At 36.4% G+C, this 22704-nt stretch overlaps 1 protein-coding gene across 7 annotated transcripts in view; it reads left to right on the top strand.

The window, feature by feature from the left end:
- GPHN (gephyrin) overlaps positions 1 to 22704 on the top strand; it is a 617632-nt gene that overhangs the window by 533851 nt on the left and 61077 nt on the right. For all 7 annotated transcript variants that reach the window (XM_060140985.1, XM_060140957.1, XM_060140999.1 and 4 more), the window contains one exon: positions 16122 to 16243. In XM_060140985.1, the coding sequence (XP_059996968.1) occupies positions 16122 to 16243 (122 nt within the window). The remainder of the gene's footprint in view (positions 1 to 16121; positions 16244 to 22704) is intronic.

Genomic DNA, 22704 nt, shown 5'->3' with positions numbered 1-22704 from the left:
AATTCCTTTAGATCTTATACTATTTTTAAACAGATTAACAGGATTTTGTTTTTTTTTTCTCTTTTAACCTCTAAAAAGAGGTTGCTACCATTATTTTTAATTTCCTAGGGTCTTGGAGATGGATGTTTTCAAGGGTCTATTACCGTTACAGTTCTTTTGGAAAGGGCAAAAGAAAAGAATGTTTTGTTTTGCTAATGGAGAGGTAAATCAGAATTCTAGATTTGCTTACTTCCCAGTATAGGTGTACTAGTCATTCCCAAAAACTATTGACTGACCCAAAATAAACATTCTTTTTAATTGATCTACAAAGTGATGATTCTAATATCCCTAGGACGAACTGACACTATGTTTAGCATCAGAAAGAAATTTCTGTTAAACTGGTTGACTTAATGATCTATTCTTATTTGAGATTTATTTATATGCTTTGTGCATCTAAGTGACTTCATGGGGTTTAGGAAAGCTAAGTACAATGAGCAAACTAATAGACAACTAGTTATTAGGCAACTTTGTTTAAGCTACATGTATTGTGTTCTTCCTAATGACTTTGTAGGCCTGGATTAATATTATCAGTTATCCCCCAGAGTACATTGGTAGTATTTTTTAAGCTATCTTTTTTTTTTTTTGCGGTATGCGGGCCTCTCACTGTTGTGGCCTCTCCCGTTGCGGAGCACAGGCTCTGGACGCGCAGGCTCAGTGGCCATGGCTCACGGGCCCAGCCGCTCCGTGGCATGTGGGATCTTCCCGGACTGGGGCACGAACCTGTGTCCCCTGCATCAGCAGGCGGACTCTCAACCACTGCACCACCAGGGAAGCCCCTAAGCTATCTTTTATACCCTTTATTAAAACTCTTTACTAGTAGTAGGGGAAAGTGACAGGGTGAGAATAGAGATGTTACATACATGGTAGAATCTAAAGAAGATTTTGTAGTCCTAGTTCCCTGCCCCCATAGATTTGATTGTCCTTAGAGAAGCTTTGACAGATTCCCCTACGTTTTCTGGCCTGCTGTACTTAACATGGTTTTCCAAGGGAATAATGCTTCTAAGTTCCATGATCTCTGGCTCCATGTAGTTTGACATTCCTCCCTACTCCCATCCAAAGTTAGCTATTATTATGACTCTCTATCACCATATAGTTTAGTTCAACAAATGTTTGTTGAATACCTCTATGCCAGACACTATACTGAACTAGAGATAAAAGTGATAAATAATGCATAGTATCTCTCCCGAGGCTTGAGATCCTCAGATAGCCAGAAAATAATAAGGGAAAAAAAGTATTCATTTATTTCAGAAAGGCCAAAAGAAATTACATTTGTCTATGAATGTGACAAGGCTATAATTTATTCAGTCACAGCACAAGCTCCCCTTAAGTATTAGTTCTGATTTCCCCTGATATGTATGGCTTCACATACGCCACCTCTTGAATCCAGTGTGGTATATTGCTAAGCAGAACAGTAGCCTTAGCCAACCCAAAGAATGCCATACAAGATGTCTATGTATACTATATTTAAAGCCTGCTCTGTATTTTGTGACTACATGATCTTATTCAGGATGAAGGAATTCTTTTAGAATTGGGAAGGTAGAGTTGTAAACAATAACTAACACAGACCAGCTGTTGTAGACATTTGTTGATTTCGACAAACTATGCAGGTTAAAATTTAGGTAATAGAATACCATTCAACAATTACTTAATTGTGGTCGTACATTTCCAACCTCATGTAGTTGTTCAATATATATTTATTAAGCATCTGTTACACGCTGGAATGCTCACCAGAGGTTCTCTTAACTAAACATCAGACTTAACAATATATGAATATACTGTACCTTGAACCAGCTTACTTAGAAAGATATTGAACAGGAAACTCAGCATCCAGCAGGGGAGCATCATGCTTTCTTCAGTGGGACCAGTCATCTTAGCAGTTCATACAGCCATCCAACAGCTGTTCTCTTTGTTCTTCAAGTGACATTTAAGTGCAAGGGAACAAGAATTCTACTAGGGGAGTATGGGAGCCAGCAACTTAGAAGCACCATCTCCTACATAGGAATCAATATTTCTTATAACAATCTTAGGCAACTTCCAGAGTCCCTACAAGGGATATGCCCAGCTTCAAGTGTCACCACATTCGTGGAAGCCCAAAGCTTGGCTTTCCACTAGGGATTTATAGGTCATCTGTAATTTCTTCCATTCCATATGCAAGTTACTAATCAGAGACCATTTTACCAGAAGAAGTGTTGCCTACTAACAAGCTGACATTTTTCTTTATCAGATTTCCAGAGGAACTGAGCTAGAAAGTTAACCCAAGTTCAAATTTGTCCTTAGACATGGCAAAAGGGTTTTATTAAGGCTTTACCCTCACATAAAAGAATGCACTGTCTGCAGAAAATTCGAAAACAGTAATAAAACTAACTACAAGTCATTCTGTTCTTTATTATCACCATGCACCGGCAATCCTAAACAATGTCAGTGATAAAATACTCCTTTCCACTGAGGCAGTCTTCTCTCACAACCCCTCCCCTTTTAGTATGCTACCATACTGATGTCAGGCAGTGTTCTGACTCCTGGAGATACAGCAGCAAGCAGGACAGACAAATCCCCTGCTCTTACAGAATTTATATTCTGATGGGGGGGGCAGGTAGTCAATAAACAAACATATAGTGGTAAATGATATGAATTTTTAAAAAGCCGAGTGAGATAATGCAGAATGCTAGCAGAAGAGGTATATGCCAGGTATTATCTATTGAAACTTATTCCACATCAGCTCTTTTGTTCTCTCCCCTATACAATAAAGCTGGAAGCCTGAAAGCAGTTTCCCAGACTCTCTTTCCAGCTGTGGTCCAGTTAGGTTTTGCCATTGAGATGCATTAACATGGTATTAGAAGGTGGAAAGAAGGTAGCAGGAGTATATCTCCTCAACTCAGTAACATCACTTTCCTCCAACAGCCCTGGGGACGATGGTGACTGCAGTTACTGATCTTTAGTAATACACGTTTCTTCTTTTGTTTCTCCAACTCTGCCAACACATTTGTAACCAATCCCATGCATTAAATCCTCTCTTCTCCTACCCCCTCCATTTGAAATACCTAGAGGAGTTTTGGTTTTCTTGTCCCGGACCTGACTGGTAGACAGGTAGAGTCCTCTGTTTTACAAAGGCTAATCAGGCCACACTGATGAGGGGAAATTAGAGTGGAAATCTGAAGCCATTGAGGGTATATGCCTCGTGAGCAGAACTGTGTTTCAAGCAGAGGGGACAACAAACACTAAAGCCCTGGAGTACATGCTTATCAAGTTTGAGGAACAGCAAGGAGGCCAATGTGGCTGAAGTATAGAGGGAAAGGAGAAAAGTCAAAGGAGATGAGGTTGGAGAGGTAACAGAAACAAGATCATTTTATTCTAAATGGACAGTTTTGAGGAAGCGAAACATAGCATGGAACATAAAATGTCTTAAATTTTTAAATGATCACTCTGGCTTCTATATGTATGGCTTGGCATATGGGAGAGAAAAAGTGAAAAGCCAGGAGGCCAGTTAAAAGGATATGCAGTGGTTACTGTCTGTACCTTTTTGAAGCTTGTATTGTTTGTTCAATACTGTATTACCAATGCTGATGAAATTGCCTCACACACACACACACACACACACACACACACACACACACAAAATTAAATTAAAATTAAAAATTAAAATAAATTTAAAAAAGGAAAGGATATGCAATACTCCAGCAAGAGATTTGGACCAGAATGGTAGTGGAGATGGTGAGAAGTAATCAGATCCAGGATACATTTTGAAGGTAAAATCAACAAACAGGATTTGCCAGTGAATTCAAGGTAGAAGATAAGAGAAAGTGAAAAATCAAGATGAGCTCCATTCCATAAAATACTTTGTTTCCCTTGAAACTGTAGATGGTGAATTTTAGGTCTTTAAACTGGACATCAGTCAGCCAGCTGCCATTAGCTTCAGGAAGTCAAGATTGTATGCTTGTTATCTAGTTACCCAAAGTACTAGCAATAAATATTCCGTCCATAGATGGTGAGTTTTCGTCTAGTTTCAGTCACCTTCTGCCATATTCCGTAACTCATTCATTCATTTCTATTCATTCTCATTCTTCCTACCCCCTCCTTCCCTGTCTCTTCCTCTCTCCCTTCCTCTCTCTCTCTCTCTCTCTCTCTCTCTCTCTCTCTCTGTCTCTCACGCACACACACATACACATACACAGAACTAAGTGTATTAATCTCCACTATGCCTCTCCTTATTTTATTCTGTCTTTTGTACATCTCTTGGCTACTCTCAATAACAGATGTCTGTACAAACAAGTTTAAACTTTAGATATATAAAGTCTGTCTAAAATTTCCATATACTGTTCTTTGGGAGCTGCCACAAGCAGCTGTTATTATAAAAGTAGAATCTTTAAAATCTTTGTCCCCACTAATAAGAGAAGGAATAAGAAGTTGAGTGTCTACTATGACCAGTACCGCTATGTGCTTTATGATTAAAGCAACACTATGAGGTTAATATAATTATCCTTCTTTTTACATAAGAGAAAATTGAAGCTCAAAAACAAAGCAACTTACCCAACATTATATATGTTGTGTAAGTGATGAAGCCTGGTTTCACACCTAAATCTTTTGGCTGTAATGACTTTTTCCACTATTCCACAATGCTTCCCACTTCCTTAAATTTCATTTCCCCAGCTTTTTAATGGCAATCTCTGAAACCTATCAGGTTAGATAGTCCATTACTTTCTTCTAGCCACAGTATACTTCTTGTCCAGATTAAGGACTATGACTCACCACTTTAAAGTTGCCTTCATAACACTTCAGATAGCTTCACTCCTTTAACCTATTCCTTTGCTTACTGTGGTAATACCCAAAGTGAATGACTCCATTCTCCACTTTCTCCATTTTTGCTCCCAAGCAGAAAAACATTACTGAAAAAATTCATAGAACTATGATTACCTGAACAACTACAAATTACTGCCATTTAATGGCAACCTGGCACTTAAAGTTGTTCAGTAATTCTGATGTAACTGTCTTGTTGATTTTCTAGTACATTCTTCCAGTTCCAGTATGATAGTTCATTCATACACTCTATACCCTCTTTAAACCTCAGTAGCAGCCCTACTTTGTACTCTTGACAGATGACCTAACCACCTTTATGGGAAAAAAGTAAAGGTAAAAAATAAATATATTTGTCAAACTGAACTAGATGAGATCTCCCTCTTCTTCCCATCTCATCACCTCGAAAATTTCCCCATTCCTTTAGCTATCCTCCTTTCTTCCAATCTAAAAGGAAAAGGTACTTCTTTCTAAGAACAATTCCTCTACTTCTACCTTTAGACCCACTTTTTCTTACCTTCCTCAGAACTTTGATTTCTAAATTACTTCCTGTGTCTTCTATGTTCTCTGATTATTTTCTCTCTAGTGGCTCATCCTCCTTTCACATCCAAAAAGACAAAGATTACCGCTATCAGAAGAGAACCTATATTTAAACACCTTCTTGCCTCCTTGAGCTACTGCATATTCACCTCCTATCCACTACCAGCTTTGTTGAAAGAGAGGTCTGCACATGCTGGCTTTCCTTCCTCACTCTGCACTTTCTCCTCAAACTCCCGAATCTCATTCTTGCCCCCCATTAGTACAGAAACTGCTTTCCTGAGTATACTATTCACCTCCTAACCTCTAAAACCTGCTCTGATATTTATCTTCCTTAACCTGTCTATATCATTTGACATCAGTGGCATTCCTCACCCACCACCTTGAAACTGTCTCTTTCCTGGTGTTCCATGATTGTTCTCTCTTGATGCCCTGCCAATTACTACTTTTTTTCCTCATCGTTCCTTATCTTGATCCCATTCCCTAATTGGAATATTCCCCTAGGATGCTGTTCTCTGCTGTGTCTTCCACTCTCTCTAAATTCTTCCTTAGAGTTTTCCTCTCATGTCAAATATATGCAGGTAACTTCCCATATCTGTAGCCCTAAACTTAACCTCTTTTGTAAATTCAAGCCTTCATTTACAACTTCCTCTGGATATTTCCACCTGATGTTCCACCATTACCTAATCTCACTCACCATCTTTCCCTTCCTACCAGGAGGAGTGGAATACTTCCTTCCTGACTTGCCTCTTTTTTAAAGGCATCACTATTCCCTGAAACTGTTATTGCCAAGGTCATCAGTGACATTTAATTTTTTTCATTTTTAATTACAGTAGAATACACATAACAAAAAATTTATCATCTTAACTGTTTCTAAGTGTATACTTCAGTAGTTTTAAGTACATTCACATTGTTGTGCAACCAATCTCCAGAACAGTTTTTATCTTGCAAAACTGAAATTCTATACTCATTAAACACAGCTCCCCATTTCCTCCCTCCCACAGCCTGTGGCAACCACCATTCTACTTTCTATCTATATGAATTTGATTACTCTCAGTACCTCATCTGAGTGTCATCATATAGAATTTGTCTTTTTGTGTCTGCCTTGTTTCACTTAGCAAAATATCCTCAAGTTTCAACCATGTTGTAGCATGCGTCAGAATTTTCTTCCTTTATAAGGTTTCTTAAAGGAGGTGAGTCTTGATCCTTCAGTATAGTTTTTAACAATATAAAAAATGACCATGGATTGGCAGACAGGGAGACAGTGCTGAGTATAGTTGAGGAGGAGAAAGTCATAAGATTGGTGTTTGAGAAAGATCATTTTCAGTAGATGTGGGCTCCTGAGCAACAGAAATGTCAAAACCCCCGTACAAAGACCACCAGAGCCCTGGGTATGACTCATTAGAATTTGTAATCTAGGCAGGTTGCTGGAACTGGACAGTCAGTAGCCTTATCTTTGGAACATATGAATCTATGTGGAGTTACTATTAAATCATTTTGTTCATGATCTTAGAACATGTGGTTCTGAATGAGCTGGTGTTAAAAAACAATTTCAGCTAAGACAGTTTGTGCTCTGTATTATGGTTTGGCACAATTTATCTGTATTAAAAGTCATAGTACACTTTTGCAAATTCTGATTTCAATTTCATTTCTTAGTGCCCCCACTTCTGGTCACTTTCAGCCTAAATTAGCTCATTATCTTTGAGATGTGATCAATCCAGATTGGTACCACTTTTTGATGGGCTATGATTGTGTATTAGGTTTTCTGAGGTAGTTTTTTTGATCTCTACATGCACCATGCCTTTGTGTACTCTTTATTTCATGATAATTTGTTGAACCATATAGCTTACAGCAAATATGCAGCAACATTTAAGGCTCTAGAGTTTATATATTCGGCCACTGCCATACAGACAAACATTAGGACAAATATATTACCAAAGTTTGCAAGGTACTTCAAAGCCATGATTCTAGACTTCCAAACCTGTACGTGAAAATATGTCAAATATTTTAGCATGGGGATATGGGGATATATGGGGATATATGTATATATATCTTTACTGTACAGCAGTACAGTATATATATATATACATATATATATGTATATATATTCTTTACTCTCTTTATAAGAAGAAAGGAGTAAATCTTTGTATTATGTAGTAGCCATCCAGTAAACTCAAAAATTGCTTAAAATGTGTAAGAGACAACAGATTTATTCCAAATTTGGGAAAGGCAAAACCAAGAAGAGTTGTCAGAAGAAACAAGATATTAATATGTCATAAATAAAGACAATAAATATTTACAGACAATATTTTTAATCAACAATAAGTAACCATTATTTTTAGAAGCTTTTGATTAAAATGATTTAAGAATGTGCCATAAACCAGAGAGTTAACAGAATATTTTGGTTATAAAAAGGGACCTTTGTTATCTGGACACAAATTAACTTAGCCATTTTTAACAAAAAGAAAACCCAAATTCTAGTAACAATTTACAATAAAAGATCCATAGGCCGTTTTTCATTATGAATAAGCCCACGTCATGTAGCCAACTTTGTCAATGTTTTTAATATATATTATTCTTCCTGTATATTCATTATTTGTAGTTATTACTGCCAAGCAATAAGTCATTGCCCTTCAGACCTTCTATACTTTACTGAATAATACTCCTAAATTTATTTTTTACTGTCGTCCTTTATATTTTGGCACAATCAGTAATTTTTACTTTAAGAAAAATATTGTTCTGCTTTTTCCTAATAAATAAAACATAATCATTACCTTGCACAAGCATTCCTCTATCTTCATATATCCTTTCTACCCTGTTAATGATGGTTAGTTTAACCTGTTAATGATGTACTTAATATAAACACTAGTATATATATTTTTAACATCTTTATTGGAGTATAATTGCTTTATACTTTATACTGGTGTGTTAGTTTCTACTTTATAACAAAGTGAATCATCTATACATATACATATATCCCCATATCTCCTCCCTCTTACGACTCCCTCCCACCCTCCCTATCCCACCCCTCTAGGTGGACACAAAGCACTGAACTGATCTCCCTGTGCTATGCGGCTGCTTCCCACTAGCTATCTATTTTACATTTGATAGTGTATATATGTCCATGCCACTCCCTCACTTCTTCCTAGCTTACCCCTCCCCCTCCCCATGTCCTCAAGTCCATTCTCTACGTCAGGCACTGGTATATTAAACATTACAGTGTCCACATATCCAAGATTATTTACCAGTCAATCAAATTAATATCAGTTTAAGATCTTAGAGTTAACTAAGGATCTGGCAATTAAAATTTAATTTCTTATAAAGTCATGATTTAATAGAAGCGTTATAAGAATTCATCTTGTAAGGGAGGAAAAATATTTTTTCCTCTACCTTTCTAATTTCTCAAGCTCTGAATTTTATTACCTCTGTAACAAAAGACAGATTAATAAGAGAAAAGCACAGCATTAATTTAATGTAAGTTTTATGTAACACGAGAGCCTTCATTTAAAAAAAAATGAAGACCTGAAGAATCAGTTAAACCTGAGCATTTTTTTAATTAGTTTTGATGAAAAATGGAAAATTGTGGAGAAATATGAAAGGACAGAAGTCATGAGGAAAGTGTAGTAAACTGGGGGAAACTTAGTAAGGCCTGTTCCTTCAGATTCCTCTCTCTGTCCCTTCATCTTCAGAGATAAGGATGCTCCTTTCCTCTGGGCATAGGGAGGGCACCTCTAACATAAGGGTTTTTTGACGTTTTTCAGGGGAAAGTCAGAAAGTCCTTCCTGCATGTACTATTTCTCAAATTCCTTCAGCTTAAAATATTCACTATGCCAAATGCCATATTTTGGGGTAGCATGTCTTGAACCTCATCAGTCTCTTTTCACAGAGACATTCCATATCGTCATCCCCATATTTAGATGAACACAATTTAGAAGGTTCAAATTAGGATTTTTTTAATAAGAAAATAGGGAATTCCCTGGCAATCTAGTGGTTAGGACTCCACACGTCCACTTCCAGGGGCCCAGGTTTGAACCCTGGTCAGGGAACTAGGATCCCACAAGTCGTGTGGCATGGCCAAAAAAAAAAACCTATTAAGATTTTTTATATATGTGTATGTATAGCTGATTTACTTTGCTGTACAGCAGAAACTAACACAAGGTTGTAAATCAACTATACTCCAATAAAAATTAATTTAAAAATTTTTTTTTAAATAAGAGTCTTTAAGAATAGGAAAAAAAAAAAAAAAGCAGAGACCCAAGGCTTACATAACTAGAATGTTATACTAGTATAACTTTCTTACATGGTAGTAAAGTTAGGAAAAAGACATAGGATACTTTTTAAACTAAAATTATTAAATCAGTCTAACATGTCCAGAATCATGATAATAGAAATAGAATATGAATTTTTTCTAATACCATTTGTAAACCTCTGTATTTATAAACCAAATTCTTAAGGACTCCTTAGATTATGTTTAAAAGCTCTGTATGTTCCTTTTTCTTTCTTACATCCAAGCAACCAAGGCAATTAATTTAACTCTCAATTAAAACTTTCTTTTCAGAGTTTAATTAAAAGCCATTTAGAATAAGAGCATTCTCCATTAGAGTTTATAATCTGACTTTTCTCACCTTTTTTTGTGTTAGGTCTGTTTGTCTGGACTATCTAGGTATTTCTAAGGTGTGGCCATAATTAATTAATGTCCATAATTAATTAATGGAATTAATTAATTAATTACATTTTCCAAAAGAAGGAGAAAGTAAGGATGTATAAGGAAGCTGTTTGCAATGGATATGGTAATAGTTACTGACCTATAAAATTCTAATACCTTCTCTTTGCAAAGAGGAGAAGTCTTAGATGCAGACAAACCCATTTCAATACATTAAAAAGAGAGAAAGTAAGTTATTACAACCAGTCTTAGACCCTTTGACAATTCCATCAAGACCATCAAGATAGAATTAAATAGGATTATTCCATCAAGGTAGGATTAAATCTCTGAAGAACAGAAACAAAGAGAGAGGTTTCTTAAAATAAACTAAGTGATTTCTCTTTTAGACAAATAAGACAGAGAATTTCTTCAATACAGGGTTTAACAAACTTGTAAATATTTTGTATTTTTATTAAAATTTCATTTTGAAGCAGTGCATAACAATAAAAGTGATAATCATTGAATATTCTGAATTGTATTCGCCCTTTATTCTAAAAGTGCTTTCAAGTGAATAATTGTCATGTCAAAAGTACTCCAAAATGACCACTGCAATTCCAGATTTTCCTTGATGAAACTATGCTTTCTAGAAAAATAAATGCAAGAAAGATAAAACAGAAGCCAACTTATGCCAGGAGAAGTACAAGTTTATTATTAGATGAATCCATGAATTCATTAGCTAAAAGCCAGTCAACAGGGAAATATCACTTATATATATCTAAAGTCCTTAAAACTAAGGCTGAGAATGGAGCTGGAGGAATCAGACTCCCTGACTTCAGACTATACTACAAAGCTACAGTAATCAAGACAATATGGTACTGGTACAGAAATGCAGATCAATGGAACAGGATAGAAAGCCCAGAGATAAACCCATGCACCTATGGTCAATCTATGACAAAGGAGGCAAGGATATACAATGGAGAAAAGACAGTCTCTTCAATAAGTGGTGCTGGGAAAACTGGACAGCTACAGGTAAAAGAATGAAATTAGAACACTCCCTAACACCATACACAAAAAGAAACTTAAAATGGATTAGAGACGTAAATGTAAGACCGGACACTATAAAACTCTTAGAGGAAAACATAGGCAGAACACTCTTTGACATAAATCACAGCAAGATCTTTTTTGATCCACCTCCTAGAGTAATGGAAATAAAAACAAAAATAAACAAATGGGACCTAATGAAACTTAAAAAGTTTTTTTGTTTTGCACAACAAAGGAAACCATAAACAAGACAAAAAGACAACCCTCAGAATGGGAGAAAATATTTGCAAATGAATCAACAGACAAATGATTAATCTCTAAAATATATAAAGAACTCATGCACCTCAATATTAAAAAACAAACAATCCAATCCAAAAATGGGCAGAAGAGCTAAATAGACATTTCTCCAAAGAAGACATACAGATGGCCAAGAAGCACATGAAAAGCTGCTCAACGTCATTAATTATTAGAGAAATGCAAATCAAAACTACAATGAGGTATCACTTCACACCAGTTAGACTGGGCATCATCAGAAAATCTACTAACAACAAATGCTGGAGAGGGTGTGGAGAAAAGGGAACCCTCTTGCACTGTTGGCAGGAATGTAAATTGATACAGCCACTATGGAGAACAGTGTGGAGGTTCCTTAAAAAACTAAAAATAGAATTACCATATGACCCAGCAATCCCACTAATGGGCATGTACCCAGAGAAAACCATAATTCAAAAAGACACATGCACCCCAATGTTCATTGCAGCACTATTTACAATAGCCAGGTCATGGAAGCAACCTAAATGCCCATCGACAGACGAATGGATAAAGAAGATGTGGTCCATATATACAATGGAATGTTACTCAGCCATAAAAAAGAACAAAATTGGGTCATTTGTTGAGACGTGGATGGATCTAGAGACTGTCATACAGAGTGAAGTAAGTCAGAAAGAGAAAAACAAATATCGTATATTAACGCATGTGTGTGGAACCTGGAAGAACGGTACAGATGAACCAGTTTGCAGGGCAGAAGTTGAGACATAGATGTAGAGAACAAACGTATGGACACCAAGGGGGGAAAGCGGTGGGGGGTGGGGGTGGGATGAATTGGGTGATTGGGATTGACATGTATACACTGATGTGTATAAAATTGATGACTAGTAAGAACCTGCTGTATAAAAAAATAAATTTAAAAATTTTTAAAAAACAAAAAAAAACCTAAAGTTGAACCCTTGAGAGCTAACCCTAAAAGTCAGCAGGCCAGAATGTGGAGGTAGATCTCTCTGAAAGCCAGTTTCTCATACATAAACAAAGAAAAGTTCTTACAGACACACAACAATGTAGCCAATTGACAAACAAAATGGTTAGTAGCAAATCAACACTTTAGCAAACCAACACTAAGGAAAACAAAAATCCTTACAAATTCAGTCAGATAACCAAAAAGTCCTGGGAATCTTACTCTTAGAGCAGAAAAATTTTCCATCTACCCTTCTAGGTTCTTTGGCTAATCTAATAATTAAATTGACATAAGGCAGATTAACAGGAGAAAAGTTTAATTTTGTACATACAGGAATCCCATAAAAATATGAGACCCAAAGGCAGTCAGGCAATTGAGGCTTGTATGTCAGTCTGAGCTAGGGAATGGGATAGGGCCTGGGGCTTCAAAGGGGAGAAGGGCAGTTCAGGAAGATGAGAAGAGCAGATGTTTAGTAATCAGATGTTTGCCCTACCATGCAGGTAAGTCAGATAAAAAGTTATCTCTGGTAATGGCTCTCTTTCTGGGCCAGGCCCCCTATCTAAATTCTTTTAGTCAGTTAAGGGAGTAGTAAATGTTTTTATTGAGTCTGCTGGGTCTTGATTGCCTTCAGCTGAAAGTAATGCATGTGCCAAATGGGCACATTTGGAGGTGGCATATTCTGCTCCCCTTCAAAAACAAAATAAATTTCAGCTAACTTTGGGAGCTCAACAAAAAAGCATCAGAGTTTAATGTAAGTGCTGGACTTACCATCATAAAGACTCCCCTGAGCAAAGAGGCTCAAAAGACCTCAGTGAAGTGCAATGTAACCAATATGAGAATAGTGGTGGCATGAGGTCTTGCCTAAGTGTTGGTAGGGACCTTCATGACCATCATCGTCCTAATACAAAGGCCACCAAGGAAACCTGTTGATCATACAAAGCTGGATATATTAAAGTTTCTGAGCAAGGAAGAGCATCACCTTGAAAGTCTCAGTAGTGTCTCAAGAGGAGGAAGTTACAGAAGGATACTTACAGGATTTTGAGGACTGGGATTGGTCATGAGGTGGTTTTAAGGTAGTTAGTAAGTACAGTCTAGGCAGACTGATCACATTTTGTGAAATAGGTGAGTTGCTGAAACAATTTCATTTTATCTTTGGAGCACGAGTCCATATGGAGTTATCATGGTCTCTAATTGTCCATAATCTTATAGGACCATACAGGTCTGAACAAGCTTATGTTATAAAAATTTGACTTAAGATAGTTTGTTACATATCATAGTTTGGTACAGTTTACCTGTTATGCAAGTAATCGTACAGTTTTGCAAGTAGATGTGTCTATTTTATTTCTCAGAAGGAAAGAGTGTCGGCAAGATAGCCAATTATAAGGCTTTTGCAGAAATTCAGATATATTGAATGCCTGAAATTGGGGGATGGGGAGGGTTGATAAGAGAGTGGATAAAAATGTAGTGTCAAGGAGGAGATGGATTCCTGTGTATAAAGCAGCAAAACATTAAAAAAAAAAAGATGGAGTAAGGATTAAGGATTGAAACCTTTGGGAAGATAGTGGACTATAAAAGGAAAAAAATCAAAGGCTAAATGTTTGAAAGCTGGAAATACAGTGGCACCATTGACAATAACAGAAACAGGAAATTGAAATTTAGTATGGGGTAGATAAAGTAACAAGGTATCAAGATAATGGGTTATGTTTTTGTTTTCTTGTTTGTTTGTTTTGGGTTATGTTTTATTTTACTTTATATTGTATTTTTTCTTTTATATTTTAACTACAATAAGTTTCAGGCATCATTCCAGAGATGACTAGAAGTATAAGAAGCTGGAAAATAAGATTACATTTTTAAAGAGGAATATTGTGAATTTATTCTAGTGTATGCAACCTTATAATCTTCCATTCGATTCTGTATGTTTTCTTTGAGAATACTTAAAATGCACTGGAAATCCCATACCCTCACTTAACTAGCTATTATTTCATTATGTCAATTTTACAGACAAACAACTGGTTCTCCAGTGATCGCTAATTGTTCTATTATCTCTGGAACTGTGTGCAGCAAAATAACAGAGAGGAACATGAATGGCAAAGAAACCACCCTAATAACGGGGAAATCTTATTACTCAGTTGGTGGTCAGTACCCTTTGTGAAAAAAATATTATATAACCATTCAGTTTTCTTTCTGCAGCAACTTGTCTGATTAATGGAGTTTAAAAGCTGCAAGGCTTGGCCTTATAAAATTATAAGTTCAATAACTGTGTGGTAATTAAGATCAGAAAATTAATCTGTATTAGTACTGCAATAGCAATTTTCCAAGCTCTGCCAGTGACAAAGGATGAAAGTGGGTTGCAGTGTCACATGGGATCTGATTAAGTTAGATTAGTGCAGTATTTGAAGGGAAGTCTCCCAGGTGACAGTGAATAAGATGATCAAAGTTTTTCTGCAGATATTTTAAGGGGACAGTTGTTTGCAAAGCTACTACTTTTCCAACATAAAGCCAAAGGTCCAGCCACATGGTATCACTAATGAGTCAGAAGGAAGACTAAAGGGGCTTTAGGTCATTGTTTGGCAGAACTGAGATACAAAACCCTGGGTATTGGCCATATTAACAGCCTAAGCATCTGAAATGTGCAGGCTTGCCTTCAACCTCCTAAGATAATATTCCAGATTTTCTCACTTCAAAGATGTACTTTTTTTTCATTTTGTAATTTTCTGAAATCAAAGTATATCTTAAAATTGTGTAAATTAAACTTGCATGTTGTATGTGTCTGTGTGTGTTAGGGACCTCCTACTCTTAAGTATTTTATAATCTAATAAATGTAAATCTGTGTTCACGTTATAAACTGATTCCATCCATACTAGCACCTAACAATATGAGAACAATTGGGGGGAATTAGGTGCTCTTTCAATATCATGTATCATAAAGAAAGGACAGAGAATTGTTTTTATTGTATATTTATCTATGTTAACTGAGTGTTCATTATCTCAGTCCTAACAACTGCCTTTCAAGGTAGTTTTATTACTATATATTATAAATGAGAAAATTATGGCATAATGTGTTTGGGCAACTTGAATTTGAACCTTATCTGAATAAGGTAGACTCTTGCTTGCTACTACGCTACACTGCTTCATTGGAACATCCTAACATAAAATAAGCTTCTTATAATTTTCTTCATTGACATATAATAGTAGATATTAAATCTCTAAAGGGTGATTCAATTCAAAGTCATGGAATCATGGGTGTGTGCAGTTAAGTATTACTTGTTTAAGTTTGCTAATAGAGGCAAGATATCTGGCTCCCTCTCCTTCAAATAAGTTTAACTTCTTCATTACTACTGATCCCACTTCACAAAAGAGATCAAAAGCTTGAAAGAAAAGATAAATGATCATTCTCTTCAGACTTGAGAATATCATGTCACACAGTCTCTTCCTCAAATATTCTCAGTGAAGGACAGATTAGAAAATAATAGTGGGAGGAAAAAAGAAAGTGTTTTTTTTTTTTAATTTGACCCAGTAAACAACCAACCAGTAGAAAGGCAGCTATCTCCAGAGCACTATTCTGTCAAATTGTAGCCAAAGCTGGTGTGAATTTGGCCTGCTGTTTAGTCACCACTTAAATTTCTGCATGTTTTTTAATTCTGGAGGACTGTTTTCTGATCCTCCTATGCTTTCATTATTTATCAAAGATCCTTTGAGCATATATCTTCTATGGGCCAGATACTGTTATAGGTGCTAGATGTGCTAAACTCTGTTTACTAGATCTATTTTTTCCCCATTAACAATAGGCAATATTATCCTAAGAAAATAATTTGTAGTGGTTTTTTTTTTTTTTTTGGCTTTGTAGCTGCTAAATCCTGAAGATGACCTCTTACCAGGAAAGATTCGAGACAGCAATCGTTCAACCCTCTTAGCAACAATTCAGGAACATGGTTACCCCACAATCAACTTGGGAATTGTGGGAGACAAGTAAGTATTGGATTTTATTTTGAAGTTGTTATTGTACAAATATGAATTTTGGGAGTACTAACTAGGCGGGATTGTTGCTAAAGAGAAAGAAATTTAATACCATAATTTTCACTTATTTCATTCTTAAGAAGTCAAAGAATTATGGAGATGTCTATGTCCTTTAGCGATAGACATTTTCCTGGAATGCCTTTTACAATAGGAGAAATATGTTGCTCTGCTTTGGGTGTTATTCCTATTCATACTTTTACTTATGTCAAGAAAGGGAAGACATGGGTGAGAAGAGTAAGAAGGAAATGTCAAAATTAGTACTAACTGATTCTTTGAAGTTTAAGTACAATTATTTTCTAGGACTTTTATATTGATTTTTGTATTCTTATAAAACCTGAGTTTCTCCAGGCTTCACCCACTTGTAAATACAAAGGGAGGCACATTGACTATAATTGCCCATCTCTGAGAGCATATTACCCCATTTACTAAATTAACTCAGCCCTCTGCTAAATTCTCCAAGTATTTCTATAAATTTCCAACTGCGTCTCCAGCTCCAGCTGCACATGCAATCAAAAACAAGTCTGTTCTTTCTGAGCATCCCACTTCCATGCAACACTGCTGTTCAGCCATCTTTCACCAGGCACTATTTCCAGTTCACCAGAGGTGTGCCTGCTCTTAGTAACACTCAAACAACAGCCTGCTGGAGACAAAGCTAGGAGACATATCTGAGTGATGGATGCCTGATGTATCTGTCACCCATAATTGCCCCTTTCTGTCTTATCACCACCTTGTCACTGAGCAAAGCTCATTATGCCTGGATCCTCCTTCCCTTAAGATGAGTGCTTTCCCAGGGCTCAAATATGCTCTTGAAAAGGCTCTGTCCTACCATTTCACAAGGTATGCTGGGACTCCTATAAACCCCAGTTTAGGCTCAAACTGGACACAATGTAGTCCAAACCTGGAGCACAGCATCTTGCTAGTAACCTGAAAGGCAGTAGTTTTTATGTTAATCTCACCTTTTAAACTTCTCTTCTTTCCTCCTGATTTTTTTTCTTTCTCTGTGGACACTGGAGTAGAGTCTGTGACACATATTTTCAAACATCATTTTATTTTTTTAATTCACCATTTGTATTTACCTGAAAGTTTAGTTCTAGAGAAGTCCATAGGTAAGTAACCAGCCAACTTAGAACCCATGCTGGTGAAGCCAGTGCTGCAGGTTACCTAGTATCACCCTGACCCAGTCTCCGTAGCCCGGGGAAGGGATAGAAAGAACCCAGTGAAAAAAAGCAGGGAGGGTTGAATTTGGACCTGACTGGTAACCCATCCTTTCATATATATAAACTTCCAAGCATCTAAAAATTATCCTGATGCAGATACACCTTTAAAGAAGGCAAAAAGTAATTTCTGAGAGGAGGTAGGATGAATCCAAGAGTTCCAACAGCACAGAACAGACCTGAAACTCTAGGGAACAAACGCACCAGATTTAGAATTTGTTTCCCAGCCACCGCTGACTTTGGCCCTGCCTCCAAGTGCATTAATGAGCTCTAAGAACTATTACAAGGTAAAAGGTGCTTTTTGTTTGTGTGTATCATTTTTACCTTATGCTGTCTTGACTATAATTCTGTTCATTCTCTCCTCCTAATGTTGTACTTTTGTATTAAAATAAAAAGCTAACTTGATATATACTATATATGCTGCCATTACCTTACTACAAAGGCCAAAACACCATTGAAAGGTTCCTATGTTGATATGCTAATATTTGATTTTCTAGGACCAGCTGTTGATTCGTTGTAGACATTTCCTAGTAATTAATATTGCTATTACATGTAACTTCAAAATGTCCCTTGAAACAACAGCATATAAAGAACAACAAAACTTATATAAGCAAGATATAGGCAATTTTGAGAATATGCACATCTTTAGTATATTCTTTTCTTGGATTTAATACCTTACATAAAACTGAGAATAATTTTTTTTTAAATACAATTGATGCAACTCTAAACTTTCTCAGCCTTAGAGTGCTGTATTGAAGAGGCCCAGAGTAAATGGTTTAAAATGCAGAGGTGGAATGTGGGAGGAAAGAATTTATAACTGTTCAGATGGAAATCTGTGCTGGGAATTTAGCAAAGGAAACAACGCACATTTAATCTGCAGCCTGTTGATATTCTGTGAAGGTTGTCTCCCTCTTCATCCTTCTCTTTCCTATATAGCCGTTTGCTAGTGAAAGCTAATGTTGTTATACAGAAGCCTCTATGTGAAGCTCTCCAGGGAAACAAGCAGGGTCACGGGAGAAACTACCCTATGTTTAAAGCAGGGAGAGAAATAGCTCAAGAATGTCAGCAAGCCCAGAACCCTTACTCAGCTATGCCAGATAAGAGTAGGGAGTAAGAGTGCTATTCTTGTTATTTTTAAAAGGTTTCAGCCTGGGTTTAAATTCTGTATGATTCTACTTCTTAGCTCTTATTCTTATCACCTACCATGACTTTAACAATAAATGTTAAAATTGAAGGGTAAGACTCTATAACTTATTTGGATTGACCTGGATGAATTTTGCCTTTGTTTCTTGTACATTTCATTTAAAAAGAGGGTACAGTGGAGCTTATGGGAGGGGTGCTTCAAATACGTGAGCATTAACTATATTTTTAAAACATTCATTTTTAACTATTATGTGAATATTAAAACACATTCCTTAGACATATTTTCTCTCATTGTGTGGAACACAATACCATTGTGGTTCCTAGCGTTTTTCTTTAAAAAGACAAATTTTTTACAATGTAAAAAAAATTTTATTGAGGTATAATTTACAATGTTATATTAGTTTCAGGTGTACAACATAGTGATTGAGAATTTTTATAGATTATACACCATTTAAAGTTATAAAATATTGGCTGTATTCCTGTGCTATACAATACATCCTTGTAGCTTATTTATTTTATACATAGTAGTTTGTACCTCTTAATCCTCTACTCCTTAATCCCTCTTCTCTTCCCTCTCCCCACCGGTAAACACTAGGGTTTTTTTCTATATATGTGGGTCTGTTTCTGTTTTGTTATACTCACTAGTTTGTTTTATTTTTTAGATTCCACATATAAGTGATATCATACAGTATTTGTCTTTCTCTGTCTGACTTATTTCACTAAGCATGATACACTCCAGGTCCATTCATGTTGTTGCAAATGGCAAAAGTTTTTTCTTTTTCATGGCTGAGTAGTATTCCATTGTATATACCACATCTTCTTTATTCATTCATCTGTTGATGGACTTTTAGTTTACTTCCATATCTTGGCTGTTATAAATAATGCTGCTGTGAACACTGGGGTACATGTATCTTTTCAAATTAGTGTTTTGGGATATATACCCAGGAATGGAGTGGCTGGGTCATATGGTAGTTCAGTTTTTAGTTTTTTGAGAAGCCTCCATACTGTTTTCCACAGTGGCTGTACCAATTCACATTCCCACCAACAGCATAGAAGGGTTCCCTTTTCTCCACATTCTCACCAACATTTGTTACTTGTGGTCTTTTTGATAAAAGCCATTGTGGCAAGTGTGAAGTGATATCTCATTGTGGGTTTGATTTGCATTTATCAATGATTAGCAGTGTTGAGCATCTTTTCATGTGTCTATTGGACTTGTGTATGAAAAAGACTAGCTTTTAAACCCAGAGATGTTCATTGAACTTGCCCAGCAATATACAAGTTAGTGGCAGAGGTGGAAATGGAATCTAAGTTTCTTGAAAGTAACAATCCACAATTCTCATTATGAAGACAAGATAATATCATTATGAAGATATTTCATTTTAGCTAGAACAGGAAGGATAAATAGGATTTGTGTATTTAGAAAAAGAGAGTATGTTAACCAAGTAGGAAACGGAATGAACAAAAATAGAGAAGTAGAAAGAATAGTTTACTCAGGTCAGGCCAGACTGTTTAGAGTAGGAGGTTCAGGTAAAAGGATAATATGTGTAAATTTGGTAGAAATTTGAAGCCAGATTTTGAAAGGTTTTGTAATCCAGGCAGCACTACCCAATTTGGTTAAATTTGCAGCTTTTTTAAAAAGCAGAATTAACATAGTAAACCATATTTTGGAAAGATAATTTGCCCAAGTTGTATCACATGAGCTAAAGTTGGAGACCTACTAGAAATAAGAACAACAATATAGTTTGTTTATTCATTGTTCAGTTAGTCAGGAAGTATTAATTGTGTACCTATTTGAATCACCTGGAGATCTTATTAAAAATGCTGATTGTGATTCAGCAAATCTGGAGTGGGCCAAGATTTTGCATTTCTAACAAGTTCCCAAGAATACCAAGCCACTGGTTCATGGATCACAGGAGGTAACAAGGGTATGGTAAACTTAATCATGATTCTACTATGAATTTTAAACCAAAGGCTCTTGAAGATTCAAAACTGAAATAGATATAGACCTTGTCCTTAAAATTACATGTACTGTAAATGCACTATAAATTACAGCCTAGTAATAAAGATGTTTTAGAAAGTTCCAGAGCTTATGCTCAAATTTGGAAGTAGAATTTTTAAAAAAAGAGATTAAATCGAAAGACATTTTGCAGGCTATTACATAGAACAGAAGGGTGTCAGTGTTGATTCTTCTTCATCTGGATTGCAAAGCCTCATCAAAATGGTATGTGTCTGTAAACACAAATAAAATGCCTGCATAACCCAGCTATTAGGTCTCTCTACCACAATTTTACATTCCTCTCCAGCAATACACCATTTCAACTTCTTCATTCTCCATTTGTAGTTTATTCTTTCTTGTTTTGGCAGCTTCTCTTCCTATGCTCATTCCCAAATGGAAGTGTCACCCTGGCTCACCCTTGACCTTTTTTCCTTCTAATTCTGTATGCTATTGACTCCCAGATCTTATCTCTGTCTTGAGCTCCATGCCTAGATCCACCTGCTTACTAGGTATATTTTCTTTAAGTTCAATAGGCAGAGCAAATTCAACATGTAAAATTAAATTCATTGGGCTTCCCTGGTGGCACAGTGGTTGAGAGTCTGCCTGCCGATATAGGGGACACGGGTTCGCGCCCCGGTCCAAGAAGATCCCACATGCCGCGGAGCAGCTGGGCACGTGAGCCATGGCTGCTGAGCCTGCGCGTCCGGAGCCTGTGCTCCGCAACGGGAGAGGCCACAACAGTGAGAGGCCTGCGTACCGAAAAAAAAATAAAAAATAAAAATAAATAAATTCATTTTCCTTCCTTTCCTTTCTCACTGCGCCTCCCACTTCCATCTTACTCCATTTCTTTGAGTTCTTCTAGCTCAGTGACTGTGCCCACCAGCCACCCAGTCACCCGAGCCATAAGAAACCTGAATGGAAAGCTTCTGTCTCTCACTCAGCCCTATATTTAAATCCCATACAGTTTCCCTCATCAGTACTTCTGTACATTCCTATCTCTTCATTTCTACCATCCTGGCTTAGTTTGGGGCTCCGTTTACTTTTTGTCTAGGCACATGAGGCTATCCTCTTAACTGGTCTCCCTGCCTCAAGCCTTGTTTTCCTCTAACTCACCCTCTATTCTGCTACAAATATGATCTTTCTAAGGTGCCAATTATATACTTGTGGCAGAATTGGGGTTTTATTATATGTGGGTAAGTATACTCTAATAATCCAACAAACTTTTATGAAGTGTTATGCTATATCAGATGTTGTCTCAGTCTTTGGTACGACAGAAATGAGTGAGATAGTTATTAGTAAGAACTACAAAAAAGTTTTCAATTCTATTTCACTCCTGTCTTTCCTCCCCACCCAATCCACATCCATTTTCTCCAGCCTCCTCACTCCAAACATGCCAGTCTTTTCCTGGAAAGAGATACTAATCTTTACTTACTACCTACTATATATATAGTACTATACTACATTCTTTCACTTACTTATCTTATTTAGGCCTCATGAAACAACCGATCCAGATAAGTGTCTTTTATCCCCATTTTGTAGATAATAATACTGAAGCTAAAAAAAATTAAATAAGCTGTTCAGAGTCATACAACTAGTAAAAGACAGAATGAGGAGTCCAACCTAGGCCTGTCAAACTCCAGGGTCTTTCTCCTTTTGCTGTACCATGCTGCCCTCTTAACTGGGCTTAGCACCCACAATTTATTAATATTAAGGTTAATAAACTAAATATTCTATATCCATTTTAATAGATAAAACCCCTAAGTAAATAGTAACTATCAATATTTCAAAAGCCAGAGAGGAAAATTTAGTTTAAATTTTGAATTAAATATTGACTGTAGGTATGAATGAATTATAAGGACTTGAGTTGCAAAATTCTAGATCTTTAGGTGATATAGAAGTGGGAGAAGAAGGCAAGAGGATTATTACAGTAGCTCAAGTTTACTTTCTGGACCCCTCAATAAAGCTTCTTATTCACTGTAAAATAGACACCTCTCCCTTCCATAAAGAGAAAATCCCCTTCCTTTTATAATTTCTTATTTTATCTTTCCTCCCACAACTAC

The sequence above is a fragment of the Lagenorhynchus albirostris genome, chromosome 1 (genome assembly GCF_949774975.1).
Source record: "Lagenorhynchus albirostris chromosome 1, mLagAlb1.1, whole genome shotgun sequence".
In the NCBI taxonomy this organism is placed as follows: Eukaryota; Metazoa; Chordata; class Mammalia; order Artiodactyla; family Delphinidae; genus Lagenorhynchus; species Lagenorhynchus albirostris.
The sequence above is the reverse complement of the archived record's forward strand: the minus strand, read 5'-3'. Positions and strand labels throughout refer to the sequence as shown.